General features: G+C 39.0%; 1 protein-coding gene across 1 annotated transcript; it reads right to left on the bottom strand.

The window, feature by feature from the left end:
• Positions 1-1,026: 1,026 nt before the first annotated feature.
• Positions 1,027-23,685, bottom strand: RHAG (Rh associated glycoprotein). Its single transcript, XM_067752737.1, has 10 exons — positions 23,523-23,685; positions 12,714-12,897; positions 12,188-12,338; positions 10,308-10,455; positions 9,952-10,118; positions 7,717-7,854; positions 7,049-7,170; positions 3,055-3,128; positions 2,771-2,844; positions 1,027-2,053 (listed from the first exon to the last, which is right to left on the bottom strand). The coding sequence occupies exons 1-10, from the start codon at positions 23,683-23,685 to the stop codon at positions 1,973-1,975; spliced, it is 1,302 nt and encodes a 433-aa protein (XP_067608838.1). The 3' UTR covers positions 1,027-1,972.
• Between the last annotated feature and the right edge of the window lie 448 nt (positions 23,686-24,133).

The raw sequence follows: 24,133 nt of genomic DNA, 5'->3' as shown, positions 1-24,133 counted from the left end.
TTTGCGGTACGTGGGCCTCTCACTGTTGTGGCCTCTCCCGTTGCGGAGCACAGGCTCCAGACGCGCAGGCTCAGTGGCCATGGCTCACGGGCCCAGGCGCTCCGCGGCATGTGGGATCTTCCCAGACCGGGGCATGAACCCGTGTCCCCTGCATCGGCAGGCGGACTCTCAACCACTGCGCCACCGGGGAAACCCTAGAATAAATGTGTTTTTTTTGAAACCTATTGACCTGCATATCCAAATGAACTCTCTGGAGACCCTCTTAATGTCGCCTTATGATCAGAGGAACGAGGAGGACTTGGGACATCCTGGTGTCGAAAATGATTCTTTGTGATGATCATCAAGAGTGGGGACAGTGGACTTTTATAGGTGAGCTTTTTCAAAAAGCCCATTTGAAAGAGAAACTGATGCAGGTTTGAAAGAAGTCACCTATTTATCTAGTAAAATATTTAGGATCTACAAATAAATTACACTATTTTCCCAGAGCAATGACATATTAATTAATTGTTATTATAATTTTTCAGTTCTAGCATCTAGAAACTGAAGTCCTGTTAATTATGTCAGGGCCTCACTGATACTTAAGCGCATCCTGGCAAGAGACCAGAACTCCAGAGATAGAAGAAAAATCTTCAGCGTTAACAAAGAGAAAAAAATTTTATGTTATTTCCCTAGAAATGGTTTTATATGACTATGTCAGTTACCTTTTTCTAAAACTGAGTTCTTCAAAACGTACCCTATGAGACATTAACTTGATTTTTTTGGTAGTGAATACATAGTAACAACTTATTTGAACTGAGTATAGACTAAGTATGAGGAATGTGTGTGTATGTGTGTGTAATGTGTGTGTTTGTTACTAAAATGAATTCTAACCACCAAAGAAAAAAGACAAATGCTTTATTGTATAATAAGATTTAATCCACTGAAATTTTATACAAAACAGACATTGGTCAGATAGCATTTGAGCTCTTATTGCAAATAGTAAACATGCAAAGGAAGTTAAGCAAAAGAATATTCAAACTGTGAATGAAACATGTCGCCTGCCATATCAGTAAACAAAGGATGTTGCAGCCATTAGCCACTACCTCCTTTCTTGAGGGTGAGCCCTGAAGGAGCTCAGGATGCAAACAGCAGGATGCCCACAGGCTACTGGCCCCAGATAGCTGAGGTGCGCAGCCCAGACTCTTGCATCTTCCCGTACATAGAAAAGTGCCAAATTCATTACCTTGAGATGTCTGGTTGTCTTTAATTAACAGTAATCTTTTGATGTTCTGACTACTTGGTCTTTGTTGCAAAACTCCTGTATATCCTGGTTCCTCCCTTACCTCTTCCGAGCAGTCCCTCAGAACTCTCTGAGAGGCTGTCTCCTGGGCTTATGTCCTCAGAAAGTCTACCAAATAGAACACGATTCTCAACTTTTAGGTTGTGCATTTTTTTTTAGCCGACAAAACAAAGACATAACATTACTAACTAGACCATTTTTAGAATCAAGAGAACTCAGTCAAAAAACTATCATATTACTGCTTTACATACATACGTTTCTTTCTTATTTCTTATATAGATTTCTTACATAAATTATTGTTTCATTGGCTTCGGTTTTATAATCTTTGGGATTGAAGACATAGTACGTACATTAAGACATGATTAGAAAATGTTGGTTTCTTTGTAAATTTTCCTCTATGTGGAAAAAAAAAGATACAAGAAAATACATGGAATGTTCACCCTGTACCTACCCACTGGCAGGAGTAATCTGGGAGTCCTGAATAGAATCCATTTGACCATCTGTTGTATGTCACACTTCTTCAACTAAACGATCATTGATGCCAAGAGACAGCACCAGATTATGTTAAAACATTTTCACACTGGACATTTGGGGCTCAGGATCTATCCATTCTGGTCCATATTCTCACTGGATGCTGCCATTTTATTTCAAGTCTAGGCAATGGGAAAAGAGGCGGAGGCACAGGGATGGTTTTTAGGCTTCAGGTTCTAACTGGTTGTGGTTGCCATGTTCATGGAAACGACTGAACACGTCCAGTTCTGTCCTCCTAGGGACCTTAAAAAAAAGAAAAGATTAGGGCACTTTTGATAGTTTCTTTCACTGGGCTTGTCAGAGGTTAGTATCAAAACAAAGATTTTCTGTAATCATTATTCAAGCTTAGAAAAAACTGGAAATAAAAATTGTTTGAGTTGGGAAAAACTAATAAAACAAAAATATTTATCCCGCCCACCCTGACTACATTCGCTTTCCCAAACCTGTTCTCTTTGAAAATCCCATGGAACACATCCAAATATCTGTCAGTCTTAAGCTTTGCAGGAAATAATTTGGGAGAAAATGTCAATGAAATAAAGAGGTAGAAACTGGAGGATGGAAAGAAGCTGATGTTTTGTTAGTCCTAGAACCTCTTGTGTACTCACTGAAATTCTTCAACCTTGTGTGCTCCACCTGTTTCGTCTACTTTTATATGTGGGGTAAAATCTCACACCACTGCCCAGGATTCTTATAGTTTTATGAGGAGCTTTTTTATTGCCCTCGGAGGAGTGAAAGGGCACTTGCCAACTAAAGTCTGTCTTTTCTTCATCTAGTTTCTGCTTTGGAAAATATCATAGCTTCTGATTTTATCTTTCTGGGCACATTTTCTCAATTTCTCTCTATAAATAGGGAGTTCAACCAATTTCATCATAGGGGTGCCACACAGACATCTAGACATGAGGTGAGCAAAACTTTCCCTACTGTAGTCATCATGTATGTCCTTAGAACACTATATAGTACCTCCCAATAAACAGAATCATCATAGCAGTCCTGGTCAGCTGGTTGTCCCCAGATAGGTATCTTTAGAATCAAACCTGTGAAAGTGGGGAGAAAATAAGTCATGTTATGATGCTGAAGAGGAAAATCAACTTGCAAAGTAATTAAAATACTGTTGTAAAGTCATTCCCTTGAGCTTACATGATTACTGTCAGAATTTTAGAAAAATTTTAAATTTAACAATATTTATTATCATCTATGATGCTGAGAGCATGAGATATAAACATATGTTTACTTTTTATGCTCACCTGTGACTAGCCCTCCAACAAGTGCTGTTCCGATGGAAGAACCTAGCGCAGCTGCCTGCATGGCCATGGCAGACCTAGGAGGCCAAAACAATTCCATTGTTTTTCCAAGCCAGCAAACAAAGCTCATCTCCGGAGGGCATGCATGCCTGCCCCTTTCAGGCCAGAGTGCATCATTACATACCAGCAAACAAACATTTGTTACAATTTTTCTTTTATCTCATATATTTATTTTCTTTGAAACTCTTGATCAAAGTTCACACGTTCTTATAAGCACTTAAACAGGCACTACCTTTTTCTTCAGGAATGATGAAAAGATCTTCCTCAGATTCCATATATATGTGTTAGCACACGGTATTTGTTTTTCTCTTTCTGACTCACTTCACTCTGTATGACAGACTCTAGGTCCATCTACCTCACTACGAATAACTCAATTTCGTTTCTTTTTATGGCTGAGTAATATTCCATTGTACATATGTGCCACATCTTCTTTATCCATCCATCTGTCAATGGACACTTAGGTTGCTTCCATGTCCTGGCAATTGTAAGTAGTGCTGCAATGAGCATTGCAGTACATGACTCTTTTTGAATTATGGTTTTCTCAGGATATATGCCCAGTAGTGGGATTGCTGGGTCATATGATAGTTCTATTTTTAGTTTTTTAAGGAACCTCCATATTGTTCTCCATAATGGCTGTAGAGAATGGACTTGAGGACACGGGGAGGGGGAAGGGTGAGCTGGGATGAAGTGAGACAGTGGCATGGACATATATACACTAGCAAATGTAAAATAGATAGCTAGTGGGAAGCAGCCCCATAGCACAGGGAGATCAGCTCGGTGCTTTGTGACCACCTAGAGGGGTGGGATAGGGAGGATGGGAGGGAGATGCAAGAGGGAGGGAATATGGGAATATATGTATACATATAGCTGATTCACTTTGTTATATAGCAGAAACTAACACAACAATGTAAAAGAATTATACTCCAATAAAGATGTTAAAAAAAAAAAAAAGATCTTCCTTAGAGGGTTTAGTATTTTCTAAAAATATGGTACGAGGTTCTGATTGATTCAACAACTACTTATTGGGTACTTGCTTTGTGCCAGCTTCCCTTCTAGGCACTGAGGATGGAGCAATATACAAAACAAATGTGAGCAGCCATCTCTCCTTACTTCATCCCCCCAAAAACAATTGTGATGAAATTAAAAATCAGAAAAGCTAATTTTACCATGTATTGTAGGGACAACTCACTGAAAATATTAAAGTGCATCTATATCTTAGAAGTAGTTACCTTAAAATTTAATGAGTGAAAAATTCCTTATAATTTGGGGAATAGAAGAATGTGATAAAAAGCTATAGAAATGCATAAGGGTGTCAAATGAACTAGGAGTGTGGGAATCCCCTTAGCACAGTGCCTCACTCTTTAACAGGCAATTAACAAATAGTTGAGTTATTGCAGGAAAGCAAACCATTGAAGTAGGAGAATGTGTTGTTTCTTCCTCATCCTTCAGGGAAAAGAATGTACTTAACTCAGATTCCTTTTTTTCTCTTTATTTGAAGGGTTTATTACTTTTTTTCTACTAAAGAAAAAATTGTATGGGTAATATATGATCATTGTAAAAATTTCAAAACCACTAATTAAGAAAAGAAGGGAAAAAGTTTAATTTCCCTCCAATCTTATCAGTATAAACATGTAAAATATAAGCAAGTATTTTTATAAAAATGCAAGCATGTCATGATACTGATTTTCCCATTAAATCTTAATGTTTTTTCATGTCAGTAAATGTAGATCTGGATCATAATTTTAATTACTAGAGTATTACACTGTACAAATATACTGTAATTATAGTTCTATAGGTTGGGTATTTAGGTTGCTTCTGATGTTTCATATTTTTAAATATGCTGTGAGAATATATCCTCTTAGGAATATGCTTATGGACTTGTCCAATAATTTCCCTAAAATAAAACCTATCTAGAAATGGGATTATCAGTAAAGGTTTATATTCTTCTTAAGGGCTTTTCCAAATACGACCTTATACAATTTATATCCCCATTTTTCCACTTTAGCCACCATTCAGTATTATAATTTATTAAATCTTTATCAATTTGATAACTGAAAAATGGATAACTTGTTTTAATTTGCATTCCTTTGATTACTAGCAAGGTTGAATATTTAATATGTATTTAACTCATCTGATTTTCTTCTATTGTAAGCTGCCTGTTAATTTTACCAGAATCTGCCAAGACCTTTTACAAGGTATTAAAAGATGTTTTTGATGAAAGTTATTCCATGATAAAATAGGCTTGGAAAACACAGAGTTAGACAAAATTAACAGCACTGTTAGAGTAAAGCTGCCATAACTTGAAAAAATGTCCCTTAAGTATATTAACTTCTCCTTGTTCTATGCTTACCAAGAAACCCGATTTGCATTTTAATATTCTGAATAGACACATGTGAGTAAATAGATTTGGCTCTTGTACAAATGTATTTTATCTGCTGTGTGAAATATGTGTGAATTTTACCCACACATGTGAATGGGCCTTCCAAGGCTTGCCCCCCTCAATGCCTCCTGAGTAAATTAAGAAGTTGCTAAACCTGTATACCCAAGGATTGGACTCTTAACCATGAAACCTACCCCAAATCTGGCCACCCAGCAAGACCCAGCCTTTGAGAGCCAGACAGACTAGTTTTATTGCATCTATGGAATTGATCCAGGCATGATGCTCAAGAATTCCTCTATTTCTAATCCTGAGACACCTCTTAAGTATGTGTGCAGAACGTTTACACACTATAATACTTAGGAGTTGAACTCTTTAACTCAAACTTTTGTCACGCTTGATTTGCATTAAAATACATCAGTGTTTGGTCTCAACACTCTGTTGGGTCCTGGAAAGAACTAAAAGAAGATGTGATATTTCTGGGGTTGTCCTCCAAATTTACAAAAGTAGTAAAAAAAAAAAAACACAAAAAACAACAACAGAAGAAATGGGTCACCTATACACATGAAGAGGAAGCAAATTTTCTATTCAGTAGAAAATATGATGAAGCAAGTTTTTCAAATATTTATCATTACTGGTCTTAACATGGTAATATTTTAATCTGCTAAAATGGAAGAGAAACACTTTCTTTTCATATTATATAACTCCAGCCAGTGGTCTTGTTGAGACATCATCAAACACATTCACCTTTTCCTCATGTTTTCAATCAAAAATTGCGCATTTTTATTCCTCCTTCCTTACTCCCTGAGTGATCTGAACTCTACAATTTTCCTAGCTGTTTTGCATGGATGACATTCATTTCAAATTGTTCCAATCTTGTTGCATAAAGTTACGACTCATGGCTTATGGCATCACTTCCATTCTCCTAAATTTGACTGATGGCTGTTCTTTCTCTGGCCACTTGGGGAAGAATCTAAGTCTGTTAGAGCCTAGAAGGGATTTCAGAGAATAAATAGTACAAGTCTCTCATTTTACAGATGAGAAAACTTAGAACCAGAAATGCTGAGTGACTTGTCAAAAGCCACTTAACTAGGTAGCAAAGTTGGAACCATATGCCAGTCTTTCTGATTCCCCAGATCCAAATGCTCTCCACATTATGCTAACTCATTCTTCTTTGTGTGGATTGGATGCAAAGGTTGCCAGTTCATCACATATGCCCCATATGCTTGATTTTGGTAGGACCAAGTAAAAGAGTAAGCCTACTGTAATCTGAATGTGATGATCAAATTGTCCTATCTGCAATGAGACAGTTGCCTATGATAGAGAAATTTAAATAAACACGTTAATTAAACAAAAATAAACATTAATAATGCTAGTTAAGAAACATCTTCCAATACAATTCTTTTATCTTGGTTGTGTCTCTTTGGCTTCTATAAGAACAGTACTTACGAACTGTGGTCTGGACTGCTAAAGAAAAAGCTCTCTCATCACTGGGTTTCTCTAAGAGTAAGAAAACAGCACTTGACCTTGGGGAACAGGAAAACCCATTCTTTCACTCACGTGTCAGCTGTCTCCAAGGCTATGAACACAATGCTGGCGAGGCCTCCTATCACACCAGGTAAGGCATGTAGGTTATGGACCCCACACGTATCGTGGATCCTCAGTTTAGTAGTGAAAAATGGCTAAAATTGTAAAAAGAGGAAGCTTTATTATTTTGTTAAGTATAGAGAGCTGTGTGACTGAAGTCAATGACCATGCAGGAAAACTTTTATCTGCAGGCCAGTTCTCCATCTTTATCTGACACCTGCTTACATCAAAGAATCTGAATACACTGGTGGCAAAACTGCTCATTTCAGTCTTATGTAGATAGATTTGAAGGTGAGTGACTTTAACTCCTACTCATTCTTAACTACTGATGGTATCCTAAATCCCATGAATAGGGCTCAGAGTCCTTAATTATACAAAACAAACATCAACAACAACAAAACCTTTAATGGAACTGCCCTGAGGAAAGCAATACAAGTACGTTCAGTTCATACTGTTATAAGTAACTGACATAAAAAAAAGAAAGCAAGAAAGAGTAGAAACCACTGGAACACTGACATGTTGAATGACCCAAGGAGAGGTGCTTAGGAAAGGACTTTTCATAGCTTTTCTCTGCTGGTGGGATGTGAGAAGAAGATGGGGCAGATCCAAAGTTTGACTCAGAGTGTCTTGTTAATACTTACAGTCAGAAACTTGAACCCAAACACGCAGACCACTCCTGCAATGCTCCCAATGATCATAGCATAGTATGGGGTATTTGCCATGTCTGCAGTAGTGCCTATAGCCACTCCTCCAGCAAGGGTTGCATTCTGAATGTGAACCTGTGTAGGGCACAGAAATGTGAGTGAGGTGAGAGGAAGGAGGAGGAGTTCAGAAGGACTGTAGCAATCGTGGGTTCAGTGGATTCCATACACCACACATTCTTCAGTTGGGAGGGTTATGGATTCGTTCTTTTTTTTTTTTTTTTAATATTATTGGGGAATGGACTTTTTATTTATTTTTAAAATTTTTATTTATTTATTTGGTTGCACTCAGCCTTAGTTGCGGCAGGCAGGCTCCTTAGTTGCGACTCAAGGGCTCCTTAATTGTGGCATGTGAACTCTTAGTTGCGGCATGCATGTGGGATCTAGTTCTCTGACCAGGGATCGAACCCAGGCCCCCTGCACTGGGATCGTGGCGTCTTAACCACTGTGCCACCAGGGAAGTCCCAGGATTCCTTTTTAAGAAGAAGGTTCTTTGTAATTTCAGAAGGCCTTTCTTCCCAGAAGTTGACACTTGGTATCCTTGTTGTAGGGTTCTTTGGTCATGCATGAGAGATCAGATTAGTAAGACCAGTGTGGAGAGGGATGTGAGGAAATCAAAAGAAGTTGTAGTAGGAGGGTGGGAATATACAGCAGTTATTCTGGCAGTGTTCTGCCTCTTTATGCAGCTTTGGAATGCATTTGTGGTTACCGTGAACTGAAAGAAGCCTGTGGCCACTGTGTGCTTTTGCAGAGTCCATGATATTCCAATAATCAAAGAGGGGATTTAGAGACATTGAAAAGTACACATTACACATCAAAGACAACAGCTTTTGCAAGTGTCACTCTTCTGAGAACATTTGAGGGTGGAGGAAAGAGTAACCAGTTTCCATTTACCAGAATTCCTCAGAAAAATCATATTCTGACTGTTCTGCCAGAGGAAGACAGGTTATCAGTGCTTTTGAAAGAGAACCACTGAGCTGTACATGTACGATTGCTTCCTTTTATTGTTTTCAGTTTTTTCTCATGAAACAATTTGTAGAGAACTGAAATACATGTCCTTAGCTATGCTTAGAAATATTTTAGTGGGACTTCCCTGGTGGTGCAGTGGTTAAGAATCCACCTGCCAATGCAGGGGACACAGGTTCAAGCCCTGATCTGGGAAGATCCCACATGCCGTGGAGCAACTAAGCCCGTGCGCCACAACTACTGAGCCTGTGCTCTAGAGCCTGTGAGCCCAACTACTGAGCCCGTGTGCTACGACTAGTGAAACGCCTCGAGCCCGTGCTCTGCAACAAGAGAAGCCACTGCAATGAGAAGTCCGTGCACTGCAATGAAGAGTAGCCCCCGCTTGAGGCAACTAGAGAAAGCCTGCACGCAGCAAAGAAGACCCAACGCAGCCAAAATAAGTAAATTAATTTAAAAAAATTTTAAAAAAGAAAGTAGTATTTTGGTACAATATCTTTTTTCTCCCTCAGCTCAGAAAGGAAGAGTGGCTGATCTGAGGATTATTCCTTCACTGATATTTCTTTAAGCTCTTAGTCAAGAAACTCAAAAGACTATTTTGGGGGAGATATAAAAAAAGTTTGATTTTGAAATAATTTTAGACATGTAGCAGTTACAAAAATATTGCAGAGAGTTTCCATATATACCACACCCAGTTTTCCCCAATGTTAACGTCTTACATCACTGTAGAACTAGGAAATTAGCATTGGTGTAATATTATTAAATACCTTTTTGAATTTCACCAGTATCCCCACTGATATCCCTTTTCTTTTCCAGAATCCTATTCAGGATCCCACATTACATTTAGTTGTTATTTCTTTGAGAGAAATATCTGCTGTTAGAAAATCAACTTGCATTCCCCCACTCTCTTTTTTTACTCTTGTAGAAATTCCTGTTTCTAAGAAAGATTTTCTAAGAACTTGGGGACAGTTAGCTCTATCATTAAAGAAATACGCTTCAGATCTTTCATTTTTGCATAATTATATTCCCTACTAGATTTGCCAGAGTACACATTTGAAGAATAAAGGAATGTTGTTTTCAGATTATTCTCCAAGGTCTGCAGTGTTGTGATTTGTTCGGGCAGCTCAGCAGTGATGCAGAAGTGAACTAGTCATCAGAGCAGCCATCAGGGTCGCTTAGCGAAAGTTCCATGGGAGTTAACATGGCACTTACCATATGGAGCTTGCCTCGGCTCTCAAGAAGGCTGGAGCACGCATAGGCTGTAACCACGCAGGCGGCAAGAGAGAAGTATGTGTTTACGATGGCCAGGTACTGGTTCTTTCCAGCATCAGCGATGGCCGAATTAAAGCTGGGCCAAAATACCCATAAAAAAAGAGTCCCTGTAGTAAATCACAAAAAGGGGTATTTGTTCTGAATGTGGAAGGCAGTCCAGGGGAAGCCGTTTGCTTTGGGCATGGACAAGATGTCTTTCCTTTTATGCTTTGTTATCTAAGAGTTAGGGGAAAATAGGGGTATTCCCTTGCGTCTGACCAAATAGACAAGAATCAGGCAAGTTCATCCCAACTCACCAATCATTGCAAACAAGTCCGAGTGGTACACAGACTCTTCATTGCGATGCCCTTCTTTCAGGCTTGATCGATACAAGATGCCTGCTACAGCCAAACCAAAGTAGGCCCCAAAGGCATGGATGGTCATTGATGCTCCAATATCAGAGGCCTGAGGGTGGCAAAACATTCATGTAAATAGAGGTGAAACTCACTACAGGAGGGAGGTCAATGAAAGAACTGCTTCATGGGTTAAAGAAAAAAAGATGAAGAGAGAGAAAAAATGTGTCAGAGAAAGGGAATAAAACAGGATCGGGAAAAACAAAAAAGTGCAAGCATTGGAGCCACACAGAACTGACTTTCAATCCTAGGTCAGGTACTTCTCTGATGTGACGTTAGTCAAATTACTCTACTTCTTTGAATCTCCAGTTCTGTAAAATGGGGAAATGTTACCCAGCTAATACAGTTTGTGGTAAGATTGAGCTGGGACCATGTTTTTCAACTGTTAGGTCCTTAGTGGGCACTCAATACCTTTTAGGTTACTTTTCAAGGTTAGAGATATTCTCAGTGAAATATTATGCATTGCACTTGATACAAAACAAACATGATTTTTGCATTCGCTTGACATTGCAGTAAAAGCTCACTTCATTGTAACTCAAAGACTTGAAGTTTCAAGAAGCTTCACCCTGCAATGATGATATGAAAACCAGCTGAGGGACTTCCCTGGCGGTCCAGTGGTTAAGACTCTGCGCTTCCACTGCAGGGGGCACGGGTTCGATCCCTGGTCTGGGAACTAAGATCCCACATGCTGCTCAGTGCCGCCACAAAAAAAAAAAGAAAAAAAAAACCAAAGAAAAAGAAAATGAGCTGAGGTCCAAGATTCATTTGAAGAAGCGCATTTTAGGTCCCTCTTTAGGACACAATGGATTTGATCCAGTTTTCTACATTTCTTGTCTCTAGATGGAAAGTTCAGTGTGCCAAACCCAAGGCATTGCTCTGTACTTATTAAAGTAGGAAAATGATACAAATTTATTAATTTATTTAAATTTTCATGCTTGATAAACTCCTATGTACCTTTCAGGTCCAGCTTAGCTGTCACTTCCTTACATAATTCTTCCTTGATTCCACAGTCTAAATTAGATCTTTTAGGTATACTCCTTCAGAGCCGCTCTATTTATTTTTTCAAAGCATGTGTTGCAATTTACAGTAATATTTTTGTGTATGTGTGCGTGATTCTATAGGTAGATGGTTGAATGTATGATCATTTGTTGGGTGTCTGTCTCCCCCACTAGATTGTAAACCCTATGAAGACAGAGACCTTAACTATTTGTTTGTCACTGAATCACCAACACATGACACCTAGAAAGTTACCAAAAGTATTTGCTTTTGAATTACATGTTCAATAGAGGCATAAATAAAATACTGGAGAGTGCCCAGGAATATTCTATTTATTTTCCTTGGGAGAATCAATGAGATTTTCACGGAGGAGAAGAAATTTCATCTAAGCTTTAATAAAAGGCTTTGAAAGAGCTATTCAATGAGTAGTTGAAATATAAATAGGAATTGATCATTGATAGAAAATGTATTTTAATAAAAAGAGTTGTAGAGCTAGAAAATTCTGGATTTGAATCCAGATTCAGGCAAGTAAGTCATTTAGCATCTGTGATCATCAGTTTTATTGTGTATAAATAGTAACATCATAATACCTACTTTACACTGTTGTGGTGATACTGCAATTAAATAATGTTTATAAAACTCCTGGTTTACAGTAGGCACTCAAATGATGACTATGAGTACTATTTGCTATGGTATCACTGTCACCAAGGTTTGTCCCTGAATATAGTGGGCATCCAATACATGTGTTGTGATGTTCAAAGCTAGGTAAGTATCACTAGAACACTTACCCCAAATACCTCGACAACCAGATGTTCATTGACAGCAAAGACAGCAATTTCTAAAATTGTCATGGTCAGCATTTGGATTGGACTTGTTTTTCCCAGGACAGCTCCAAAAGAAATCAGAACTGCGGCTGTACTGAAGTCTGCATTTATCATGCTGAGGGAAGAAGAAAGAAGACATTGAAGAATAATGCACACCCCACATATATGAGTTGTAATGAACTATAGCATCACCCTGTCTAGAGTTCAAGGGCCCTCTCCCCACCTGTCCCCATCAGGTGCTTCTCCCAGGCCTACTTTTATCCTCTCCCACGTTCTTGCCCACCCCCGCCTCCAATTACCATACAATCTTTAGTTGCTCTCACATTTCCTTTAACCTCCCTGTTCTTTACCTCATTTAGGGTTTTACCTTAATAAGGTAAAGGAATAATAATAACAATTTGCAAGCTAGTTCAGAGGCTGACTGTCAAGAGACTAAGCAGAGAAACAATTGCTCTGAAAACACAATGGTTGGAAAATAAGGGGTGCTCACTTTTTGATTTCAATGTGGAATTTCTCTCCATGGCTCTGCAGGATCCCCTGTGCAATAGTGCCCCACTGGAGGCCCAGAGCAGCAATGAGTAGGTTGATGCCCATACTGCTGAAGCCATATTTTCTCAAGAAGGTCATGAGGAAGCCAAACCCAGCAAATACCATAACATGCACATCTTGGAAGACTGCAAAAGAGCAGAGGAAAAAAAATCTGCATAAGGGGACCACTGAGAAAGTGTTACATCATAGCATATTCCATTTACTAAGTGCTACATCCTTTTCAGAAAACACTACAAAGGGAATGTTAACTGGGCTGCCAAAGGCTGGGTTCAAGTGCCAGCTTGGTTACTTACCAGCCAGGAGACCTTGGGCAAATTATTCAGTGTCTGAGCCTTTTCTTGGAAGACTATGCACTATCATACCAGTGTGTCTTTCATCCTCTCCCTGAAGAGTTTTCCATTACTTTCCACCTGAGGAAAACTTTGCAAAACATAGTGCAAGTATCACCCGCTCTTGCAGACTTTCCCAATATTTCCAGGGAAAATTAATATTTCCTCTTGTCTTTCCCAAACCTCAGCTTTAGCATTTGTCACATTGCATTACCATTTATTTAGCACGTATCACACTGTAATAGTTATTTGGTGAGGTGTCCATTGCCTGCACTAGATTGTGAGTTTCCCGATTGAAGGGATTAGGGCATACTCATCCTTTGCTCCCCTGAATCTGTCATAAAAGCGTGCATATAGGAAAAGAGGCAACATTGACTAAATGAATGAGCTGCTGTCTTTATCTATCAAATGTGTATAATAGGACCAGCCCTGGAAATCTTACTAGATCATTATTCAAGTCATATGGGATAATGTCTTTGTTAACACTTTCTAAGCCAACGGAAGGAAGGCTTTATCCTCTTGAGGAACAGATACTTGACTTGGTTCTGGAGATGTAGGCTGATATCCCCCAATTGTATCACATGACTGTGAGACCTTGGGCAAGTCACTTATTCTCTGGGAGCTTCAGTGTTCTCATCTGCAATACTGCAAAAGCTATATTTCACATTTCCTGGGGCGGTAGGGAGTGCTGCCAGGTGACAGCTCTCCCTTCCCTCTGGGAAACACTCTTATCTTATACAGGTCACAGGCCTTCCCTCGGGAAGCCTGAGCCCAGTGACTGGTTCACATGTGCATCCCCTTGCCTCGGGAGAGGGCCACCTGAAGCTAGACAATACCAGTCTCAGAGTTTCTGGTGGGGTCAGCTGAGGCTTCTCTCTCTGCCCAAACACTTCTGCTGCAGGTGTTGATCATAAGACACTCCCCAATAACCTTCTTTCAGGCTAATGTCACTCTTGGAGTCTGTAGCACCTTCCCTTTGGGCTCCCCTCGTCTCTGTAGAACTGTCCTGACTCTTTCCCCAACACAGCTTGCATACTACATTTTTTTCAAACTTTTCAGATTAAATCCGATCAACTAATCTGTGGCAGTGATCACAAACCCGGAAGTAGATGAAGATGCTGTCTTTCCAAAGATTCCCAGTATTTGAAAAGGGCTGGTTGGAGCCGTGGGGACTTACCCTACCATCTTACTCTATGACAAATACCAGGACAGACAGAAGTTGGCATCATAGACTGAATTATGAGGTTCCTTTGGTGGTCTAGAAGCTAGTCTCACTTGTATATGAGTGCTGCAAATGTAATAAAGAGAATGAGAAAACCAGACCAAACTTGCTGATTCAGGTACACACAGCATCATCATTGTTTCGACTCCATCCACGCAGTGAGCCTTTTGGTCATTTTATTTGTTGGTGCAACCTCCCAAGACAGTCAGTCTGAGGAGGGTGAAAAAGGAAAAAGATTTCTGAAGATTCCCTCTCCTTAGCAGCTTTGAGGGAGGTCTCAGAGAGGAGAATGCTGCAGTCTTATTTTTTTTCCTAGTGCGATAATGCCTATTGGCAATAATCTGACTTATACCCGCATTCTGGATGCCCACCCTCATCTCATATCTTCCCAGAGAACTTCAGAATTGGGATTTTACCTGACCTGCCGATGGGCAACTGTCAACTAACATCAACCTGTTTGATTTTGGAAATATAGGTGACCACATGCATTCATCTATTTTTACAGATTGTTTTACCACCATTTAAATTTTTTTACGTAAACATTTGATTTAGATCATAGACTAAGTTGGAGTGGAGCTCAGAGAGTATGCGTGACTTACTGTTTATGATTTTCCTAGACCTTTCTGCAACTCGGTTTTCTCCTCTTTAAAGAACAGTTTGGATTAGATGAAGCCCAAAGTCTCTCCTAGCTCTATAAGTTGTTTCATTTATTTTATTTTGTTTTTAGGTCAGGACTCTAAGATCCAGAGAAGTTAGGTGAGTTGTTTATAATCACAAAACTAAAATAAAAATAAGAACCCAGGGCTTCCCTGGTGGCGCAGTGGTTGAGAGTCCGCCTGCCGATGCAGGGGACACGGGTTCGTGCCCCGCTCCGGGAAGATCCCACATGCCACGGAGCGGCTGGGCCCGTGAGCCATGGCTGCTGAGCCTGCGCATCCGGAGCCTGTGCTCTGCAACGCGAGAGGCCACAACAGTGAGAGGCCCGCGTACCGAAAAAAACAAAAACAAACCCAGTCTTACTGTCTTCACTGTGTTGTTTTCTTTTTTTTTCATTACGCCAAGTTGTTTTTCTAAACATTCTTTTCTTTTTTCCGAGAGTACTCTCGTTCCTCCTGTCATCAGCTGATTTTAAAGTGTGCAGTAACCAACTAATTAAAAAATTGTTTTAACTAATTTTGTAATGTCTCACACTGGGAGTAATAATTATTCAGATTCTATCCCCCTCTTCCTTTGTTGGAAAACCAGACATTATATAGAGGGAGGAATTTCTTGTATTAACAGTGCTCCACTGTTTCCCACCCCTCCCCCAAATCTAATTCTTGTTACTGCTTTTCGCCACAAGGGGGCTTTAAGAACCTCATCTAAGAGAGCTTACAAAGTTGAGAAGGCTCTTGACAAATAATGATTCTGTATGAAAGGTATGGATAAAAAGGTTTATAAACAGGATTGTGTATTGTCTTTCATCCTGCACTAGGAATTTTTTTTTGCGGGTGGGGACAAAGGAGAGGGTCATGAGTTTAGTTTTATGGTGCAAGACTCTGCCATTAAAGGAATTAAGTATCCTCTTCATAGAAGGAAAAAGGGATTTCTTTAGTGATTGGAACTTTTGTGAAGTCTTCTGATGGGTTTTAAAGACTGCCAAGACTTGTCTAAATCAGATATTCTCAGTAGCAGGCAATTTTAAAAAATTGAAGTATAGTTGATTTACAATACTGTGTTAGTTTCAGGTATAAGGCATAGTGATTTGCCTTTTTAAAAAAATTTTTTTCAGATTATGTTCCATTATAGGCTATTACAAGATATTGGGTAACACTCCCTGTGCTATATAGTAAATCCTTGTTGCTTATTTACTTTATGTATAGTAGTTTATATCTGTTAATCCCATACTCCTAATTTGTCCATCCCTGTTCCCTTTCCCCTTTGGTAACCATAAGTTTGTTTTCTATGTCTGTGAGTCTGTATCTGTTTTGTATATAGATTCATTTGTATTATTTTTTAGATTCCACGTGTAAGTGATATCTTATAGTATTTGTCTGTCTCTGTCAATTAGCAGGCAACTTTAGCCTCTAAAGTAAACTTGGCAACGTCTGGTATTTTTGTTCTATATTTTACTTCACATTTATCTTGGACTAGGGTATCTTTTAAGCCCCGATAACTCAATGTCTTTGAAATGCAACTGAGGATTCCAACTCTCCCTCTCCCACCACCAACCAACAGAAAAATGAAATAGAACCTTCTTTCTCCTCTATTTCCTGTATACGCGTGCTGCCTAGAATGTCTGCCCCATCCCACCTCCAACACTTTTTCTTCTTTTGGCCACGCCACATGGCTTGTGGGATCTTACTTCCCTGACCAGGGATTGAACCCGGGGCCCTGGCAGTGAGAGTGCCAAGTCCTAACAACTGGACCGCCAGGGAATTCCCCTATACCCAACACTTCTTTACCTGGCATACTTCTAGATGACCCTCAAGCACCAGATGCTCTGCACAGTGTTGCCGGGCACAGCTGTAACATTGTGCACGTCCCTCTGGTTTAATTTCATTTGTTTATGTGCTTGTCTGTGCCCGTTTATCATCAATTTTTCTTTGTTTCAGTGTGTTATAATCTATTACCGTCATACCATTATTATTTTTAATGCTCTATTTATCCCCAGTTTGGCTAGCTGGTGCTCTTTCAAGTAGGATCTTGTGTTCTCTTGGCACGCCCCCATTAGTCTTTATACACTTGGCTTACATTGAGCTTGCTTTGCCCTGACCTGGAATGAGCCTCTGAGTGGAAAATGGTAGTTAGAAGGCAAGATATGGGTTCTATTTGTGCTCATTGCTTCCAGTCCTTTTAAGTAAACAAAATGAGTCAACTCAAAGGCAGCATACAGGAGGCTGGTATCTTATTGTTAGATTATAAAACACAGCATGTTAATTCAAGCATTGTATCACTTAGGATAGCAGCAAACAATTTCCTAGGAATCATTTACCCTGCACTTTTTGTAACCTTTTGCCTGTCACGTATATCTAGATTTGCTGAATCTTTTGTAATAAATGAACTGAATGAGGAATTCCCTGGTGGTCCAGTGGTTAGAACTCGGTGCTTTCACTGCCCTAGCCTGGGTTCAATCCCTGGTCAGGGAACTAAGATCCTGCAAGCCGTGTGGCGCAGCCAAAATAAATAAATAAATAAATAAATAAATGAACTGAATGATATCTGAATAAATATAGGAGCATATTCTTAAATTGAGATTTTAAAAATAAATCATCATACTAATCTGTTGCTGGTATTGAAATTCATAAAATAATTTCTAGTGCTGTGTACATTCGTTGCCAGTTTACCTATATCTTCAGTAATTCTTCAAGTGTGATCTGCAGACATCTTGGGCATCTTGGAAACACTTTCAGGGAATCTGAGGTTAAAATTATTTTTATGATAATTCTAATTCAGGATGTTATTTGACTTTTTCACTGTGTTGATATTTCCGCAGATGATGAAAAACAATGGTATAGAAAACTACTTGTACTTTAGCATGAATGAAAGCAGTGGTACCAAACTGAATTAGTAGTCTGGTATTCTTCCTGACCACACACTTGCAGTAAAAAAAGCCAGTTTTACTTACAAATTCCTTGATGAATCAGTAAAAATTATTAATTGTAACTATTAACCCTCTCATACATGTCTTTACACGTAAAGCACTACTGAAACATGATGGTTGTCTCAGAAAAGAAAAAGCACGTTTGTTATTGTTTGAGTTATGAACTGAGTGAGCAACTTTTCCACAGAACTCCATTTTTTTTTTTTTTGGAAAAAAGATTGATATAAACTATGGTTTTTCAAATGGGTATTAACTTTTTCTGAAAAATGAACGAAGTGATGTTATGATTTCAATGAAAAGAACTCACAGTATGCCAGTAATACATTTTGAGTTTTAAAAAAAAACCTTAGAATTCCACCAGAAACTAACACAACATTGTGAATCAACTATACTTGGTTAAATAAGAAGTAAATTAAAAAATTAGAAGTAAATTAAAAATTAGAATTTCAGAATATTTATGTCTGCCACTACAAGCTTGCCAGCTTTCTGAAACTTCTTGGGGTTTCTGGTGAGATTGTTGGTGATATTAACAAGTATCCTTTTTTGATATTATATAATGAACTATGTCAACATTTGGAGTATCTGCGTAACTGTGAATCAGTATTTTTCAAATGATCAGTGTAACAAGATCACACATGGGATCCACTCAAAGTTCAAGATAGACTAATGGGGGCTTCCCTGGTGGCACAGTGGTTGAGAGTCCGCCTGCCGATGCAGGGGACACGGGTTTGTGCCCCGGTCCGGGAGGATCCCACATGCCGCGGAGCGGCTGGGCCCGTGAACCATGGCCGCTGAGCCTGCGCGTCTGGAGCCTGTGCTCCGCAACAGGAGAGGCCACAGCAGTGAGAGGCCCGCGTACTGCAAAAAAAAAAAAAAAAAGATAGACTAATGGATTCTAATGTTTAACAGAGGACATAAAGTTCATTGATGTGGTTTTAATGTCCTGTAGGCATTAAAGACCTTGTGTTTGTAGAATCTCTAGTAACATGTTAACAGCCTTCAAGGAGCCTTCTCCTTAAACTTTTCTCTAGTCTTGCTATGTGTTAGCAAGGATTAGTTGACAGTCACAGCCAAACGTCATTCCTTTATCAAATTATTTGCCTCAACAAACTGGCCAACACTTTGCTGGGTGCCATGAAGGCCAAAAACCGTGGAGTGTATCTAGTTCCTCAGGTGAGTTTCTCTGGGGTCCGTCATGACATGCAATGTGATATTCAGGTGTATTGCCCACTTCCGTAGTTGTGCCCTGGGATGGGAGCAGATGCCAGGATTGTGTGATATCACCCCTTTCTCTGCATTGCATAGTGAGGAATGCAAGAGAGGAGAGAGATGAATAAAATTATATCCTGTTGAATTTATTTTAAATGTAAATTAAGGTCCTACTTTATTTATTTGTGAAAAATTCATAGCTTTCACCACACTGCAACTGAGAACTGGTGAAAGTCCCTGTGAGCTTCTTAGGCAGGAAATGAGCCTCTTCTGTGCTTGAACCCCTGAACTTGGCACCGTCCATGGTGCTGGGTAGGTGTCCCCAAATGTTTGTTGACCTGACTTGAACTTTGCTTCTTAGTGAGTGAATAGTTAATAATCTTCTCTCCAGTGACTTATGCTGTTGCATAAGTTTGATGTACATCAATTGTTTGAAATGTAGGAAAAAATATATAGGTATAATTAGTATAATTGTGTGGTTTCTAGGGCTGTTCTACAAAATATTTTAACCAGTGATAACATAGCTGAACTGGAAGATTAGTACTAACCAGAATTTTAGATCTTGGGAGCCACCTTACAGAAGAGAGAACTTTTAATTGTGTATAGACTTGAGTTATGGGGAGCATTTTGAATGAGTGAAGACTGCCTTCCATGTAAAATTTCACTTTGTGTTCTGTGTAATGCCCTTCTTCTGGGCCCCCAGGGGCCTCTATTGCTTAAATTCTTCTTCCCTTATCCCGCCCCCTGCCTATGTCCTGGCTTCACTGCCCTTATAGTGAGGAAGATGTTGTGGTTTGTGTGTGTCTGTGTTGGCTGTTAATCATTATCATTATTGGCAACTGTGATTTGATGTTTCCTCAAAGAAGTGAAAAAGAATCCTGCCCTAGATATCATTTTTTGATCCCTCTCTTGTTTTCATGTTTGATACAGCTGATATAACAGAAAATCCTTTTAGCGATACTTTCAAGTTATAGCCAGAATTTGACCATTTCTCGGAACTTCCTCCATTATGACCTTGGTCCAGCCTACTTTCATATCTCTTCAGGATTACTAGATGGTTCTCGTAATATGACTTCCTAGTTGTTCCCTTGATCCCCTACAAACTCTTGTCTACGTAACATCCAGAAGAATGTCTTTAAAACTTAAATCATATCATACTCCTCCTGTCAAAGTCCTCCAATTGTTTATCGACTCAGAATAAAAACAGTTTGCTTACAACGGTCTACAAGGCTCTGTAGCACCCGAACTCTCACACTTCTGAGTTTGTTTTCCCTGCTTGCCCACTGCATATACTAAATACCCCAGGGCCTTTGCGCTTGCTGTTTCTTCCATATAAAATGTCCTTGTTCCGTTTCCATATAGCTTATTCTCTTGCCTCTTTTAGTTCTGTTTAATGTCACTTCGTATCAAAAAGACCTATCCAGACTCTACATTAACTGCCTTTCTCAATCAGATTTCTCATTTAAACCATGGAACAAGATAATGATTTAAGTAACTATTTTCTAGTTCTCTCAAAGATGGTACAGGATTGGTACCACTGTAGAAGCACAGAAGAGAAGTTAATTAATTGTATGCAGTGGATGCCTTGGGCTAGTAAGACTTAATTCATTCACATAACCCTGGTTGAGAAAGGCTGAAAGGATATCCCCCTGGTCCAGGTACATCTATTTTTTAAATATTGCTTTGTTTATTGCTGTGGCATTTTATTACCATGTGAGTGTGTGTGTGTTAGTGTATGGCTGTGTGCTGTGTGTATGTATAACATACAAGCAAATATATACATGTATATATTTGCTTGTATTATACACAGATATGCATATGTATATGTATATATATACACATATGTACATATGTGTAAATGCTTTTCCCCTCCCAGCACAGTACATATGTGAATATGAATATATATATACATATTGAATATATATCTATTCATATATATATATGTGTTTGTGTGTGTGTGTGTGTGTGTGTATATATATATATATATGGTCTGGGTTTCCCCATTGGAATGTAAACTTTATAATGAAATAGAGCAGGACCCTACAGTCCTCCCGCAATCCATGTTCTCCACCTGCCTTTTGTCTGTGGAAAAACTGTAGCCAAAGAATAAGTTTAATAGAAGTGAGAAAATGCAGAAGCAAAGAATAGCAGTCAAAAAAGACTAAATAATAATAGTTTAGTCATTAACCAAAGTCAAGGACCTTTAGTTCCTCCTCATGGGATATAGATAATATCCTGAGCCACATGCTGTGAGCTGCCTTATAGACACTGAAACCCCGGCCAGGTGGAAGAAGTTAACTACATGATGAACAGACTGTAGCCATGACATAAGCTGTCACAATTCTGAGAATTGGCCTCAACGAAATGGGAACAAACCAACCCTGGAACTAAAGACTAACAGTACTTAAAACAATCAATATGACACTGATCAGACCACTGATGACCAATATCAAGAGGACTGTCAGAGCTGACTGTGCTCTTTCTGCATGTAGCCCCCTCCCTCGGTCTGTAAAAGCTCTTGCGCCCTGATTGTCGGGGGGGCGGGGGGGAGTCGGCCTTTGGACAGGAGTCTGCCCTCCCCCTCAGCTGCAGCATCTATAATAAAGCAAACTTTCCTTTCCACCAAACTTGCTTCTTTATTGGCTTTTGAGCGGCGAGCAGCCAGACCCCACTTTCGGTAATAGCAAGGGCGTGGACTTTGCTTGCTTTGTTTGCTTTGCTTTATTTACTGCCTAGAGCCTAGGACCTCGAAGATTGCTTGATGAGAATTGGGAGCTAAATAGATATTTTCTTAATGCATCATAAAATGAATGGATTTCTATGTTCCTTGCAAGCAGAGTGTAAAGGTTATATGATTGCTAGGCAATTGAAAAAAATGACCATGTTTAGTAACTCTTCTCTCCAACTTGGCTTTTATCTCAAATTCTGAATTGAAGTTTTACCTATGAGTGTTGACACTGGAACTGAGAGAATTCAGCTTGAATTATGCAAATTACAGAGCTTTTGATCTCTTAAGATAACTTTATTTGAATAACACTAATCTTAGATTATATTTTTGGCATTTTATTTCTATGCCATACTGCAGCTCTTCGTTTACATTTGCACCGAACAGTGGAGTCTTACAATAAAGACATCTTACTTGTTTCATCTTTGAGTAAGTTTGCGGTAGCACATGCTTGGTGCATAGTAAAAATGTTTACTGGAGGAAGAAACAAAATGTACAAAAGCATACAGAGTTGAACAGAATTCTTTTCTGTTTTGGTGTTCTTGAACTTGCAAATTATAAAATTCTTTAATCAAGAACCCGTTTGGATATCTATGTAGTGTAAAGAGAACTAGATTTGGACCCTGAGTCTCTGACTTATGGTCCTAACTCTGCCCTTAACTTGAGAATGTGCATTTTGGCTGAGTCGCTTGGCAACTCTAGGTCACAGTTTCTACATGAGACTACTCCGCATTATGTAAACTCCCTCAAAAATGTGTAGGAATGAGAGAACAAATGTCATATTTTCTTTAAAAAGCTTAGACATATGCTATAGAACTATAATAAATATCGCTACAAAAATAATTGAATAAATTAATAAAATTTAACACTTAATAAATAATAAATACTAAAATTATTTGTGCCTCACTGAATAAACAGTCTATATAACAAGATTATATCACAACCTCCCTCCCTGGTTAACAAGGTGATGAATATGCCTGGCTCATAGTAAGCAGTGAGTAAATGGTAGTTATTATTTTTATACTAAGTATTTTATAGCCTGCCTGTCCAAACTTGAAACTATATCCGTTCTTTCCTCCAGTTGCCATTCCCAGGGAAGGGTCCTGCTTTTAAAATATGTCAGGTAGTTCACACGTTTCTTCTCATCTCAGAGGAACAAACCGTCTTCCTTTCAGAATATTATAAAGCCTTGAGTACATCATTTACATCCTATATCATCCTTAATACCCCTTCTTATACCTTAAGGCCCTTACATGAATTCCTTCTCAATATTCCATTTTGTTTCTACTCTTTCTCCTCCAAAGTTAACTTTGAGTCTTTTTTTTGGGGGGGGGGGTGATATTTTTATACCTTGCAGAACTAGTGATGAAGGGAAAAATAAGGTCATTTAGCAGCATGTAGACAACACAAAACACTGATCAATTATTTACATTTTCAGCTTCTTGTTCTCATATTTTAATAAACACAGATTCTATCCAAACACATTAACTACAGAGACCAGATGCCCCAGCATAAACTTATAATAACCTTAGCACTCAGAACTATCACATAATTCTGTAAAGAGCTCCCATGTAGAGTGCTAGGGGTTACGGTATTCACAGACCTCACATTCTGAGAACCTAAAATGGGTCCACATTCTGAGAACCCAAAAATGTACAATAAGAAGCAGATTGCTTACTCACGAGGATACAGGTCAAGGTATCTGTCCACATCCACGGTAGGTGACTTGGTGCTGTTGGGCTGCTGGGAAACGTTCTGATCCGTTTCATACTGAACAAATAATCCAAATAAAACAATCATGGCAACTTCCAGGCCAATGGCCATGAGAGGGAACGTGAACCTCATGTTTGTGGCAAAGGACAGAGGCACACTGAGGGCTTCGCGGTCTGTGGGAGGTTGATAAGGACAGAAGGGCTGCTCTGTGTGTAGAATTAGGCTGCATGCTCAAGGCACTCCAGTGACATTGCAAGAAAAAAAATGGGCAAGACTAGTGAAAACGCCCCATCCACTGGAGTGAATTATGCTCTGTAATCAAACTGTTGTAAATGCTGGTTTGAAGAAAATACAATATAGATTGAAAGAAGCCAGCTGATGGAAATGATCTATTGCACACAAGTGTCTAGACTCTTTTTTCCCCTTTTTATTACATTTTTAAATTAAAAAATTTTTAAATTAATTTAAAAACTTTTTATTGGAATATAGTTGATTTGCAATGTTGTGCTGTACAACAAAGTGAATCAGTTATACATATACATATATCCACTCTTTTTAAGATTCTAGTCCTGTGTAGGTC

The sequence above is a fragment of the Pseudorca crassidens genome, chromosome 10, assembly GCF_039906515.1.
Source record: "Pseudorca crassidens isolate mPseCra1 chromosome 10, mPseCra1.hap1, whole genome shotgun sequence".
Taxonomy (NCBI): Eukaryota; Metazoa; Chordata; class Mammalia; order Artiodactyla; family Delphinidae; genus Pseudorca; species Pseudorca crassidens.
Note: the sequence above shows the minus strand (reverse complement) of the source record. Positions and strands in the feature narration are given on the sequence as shown.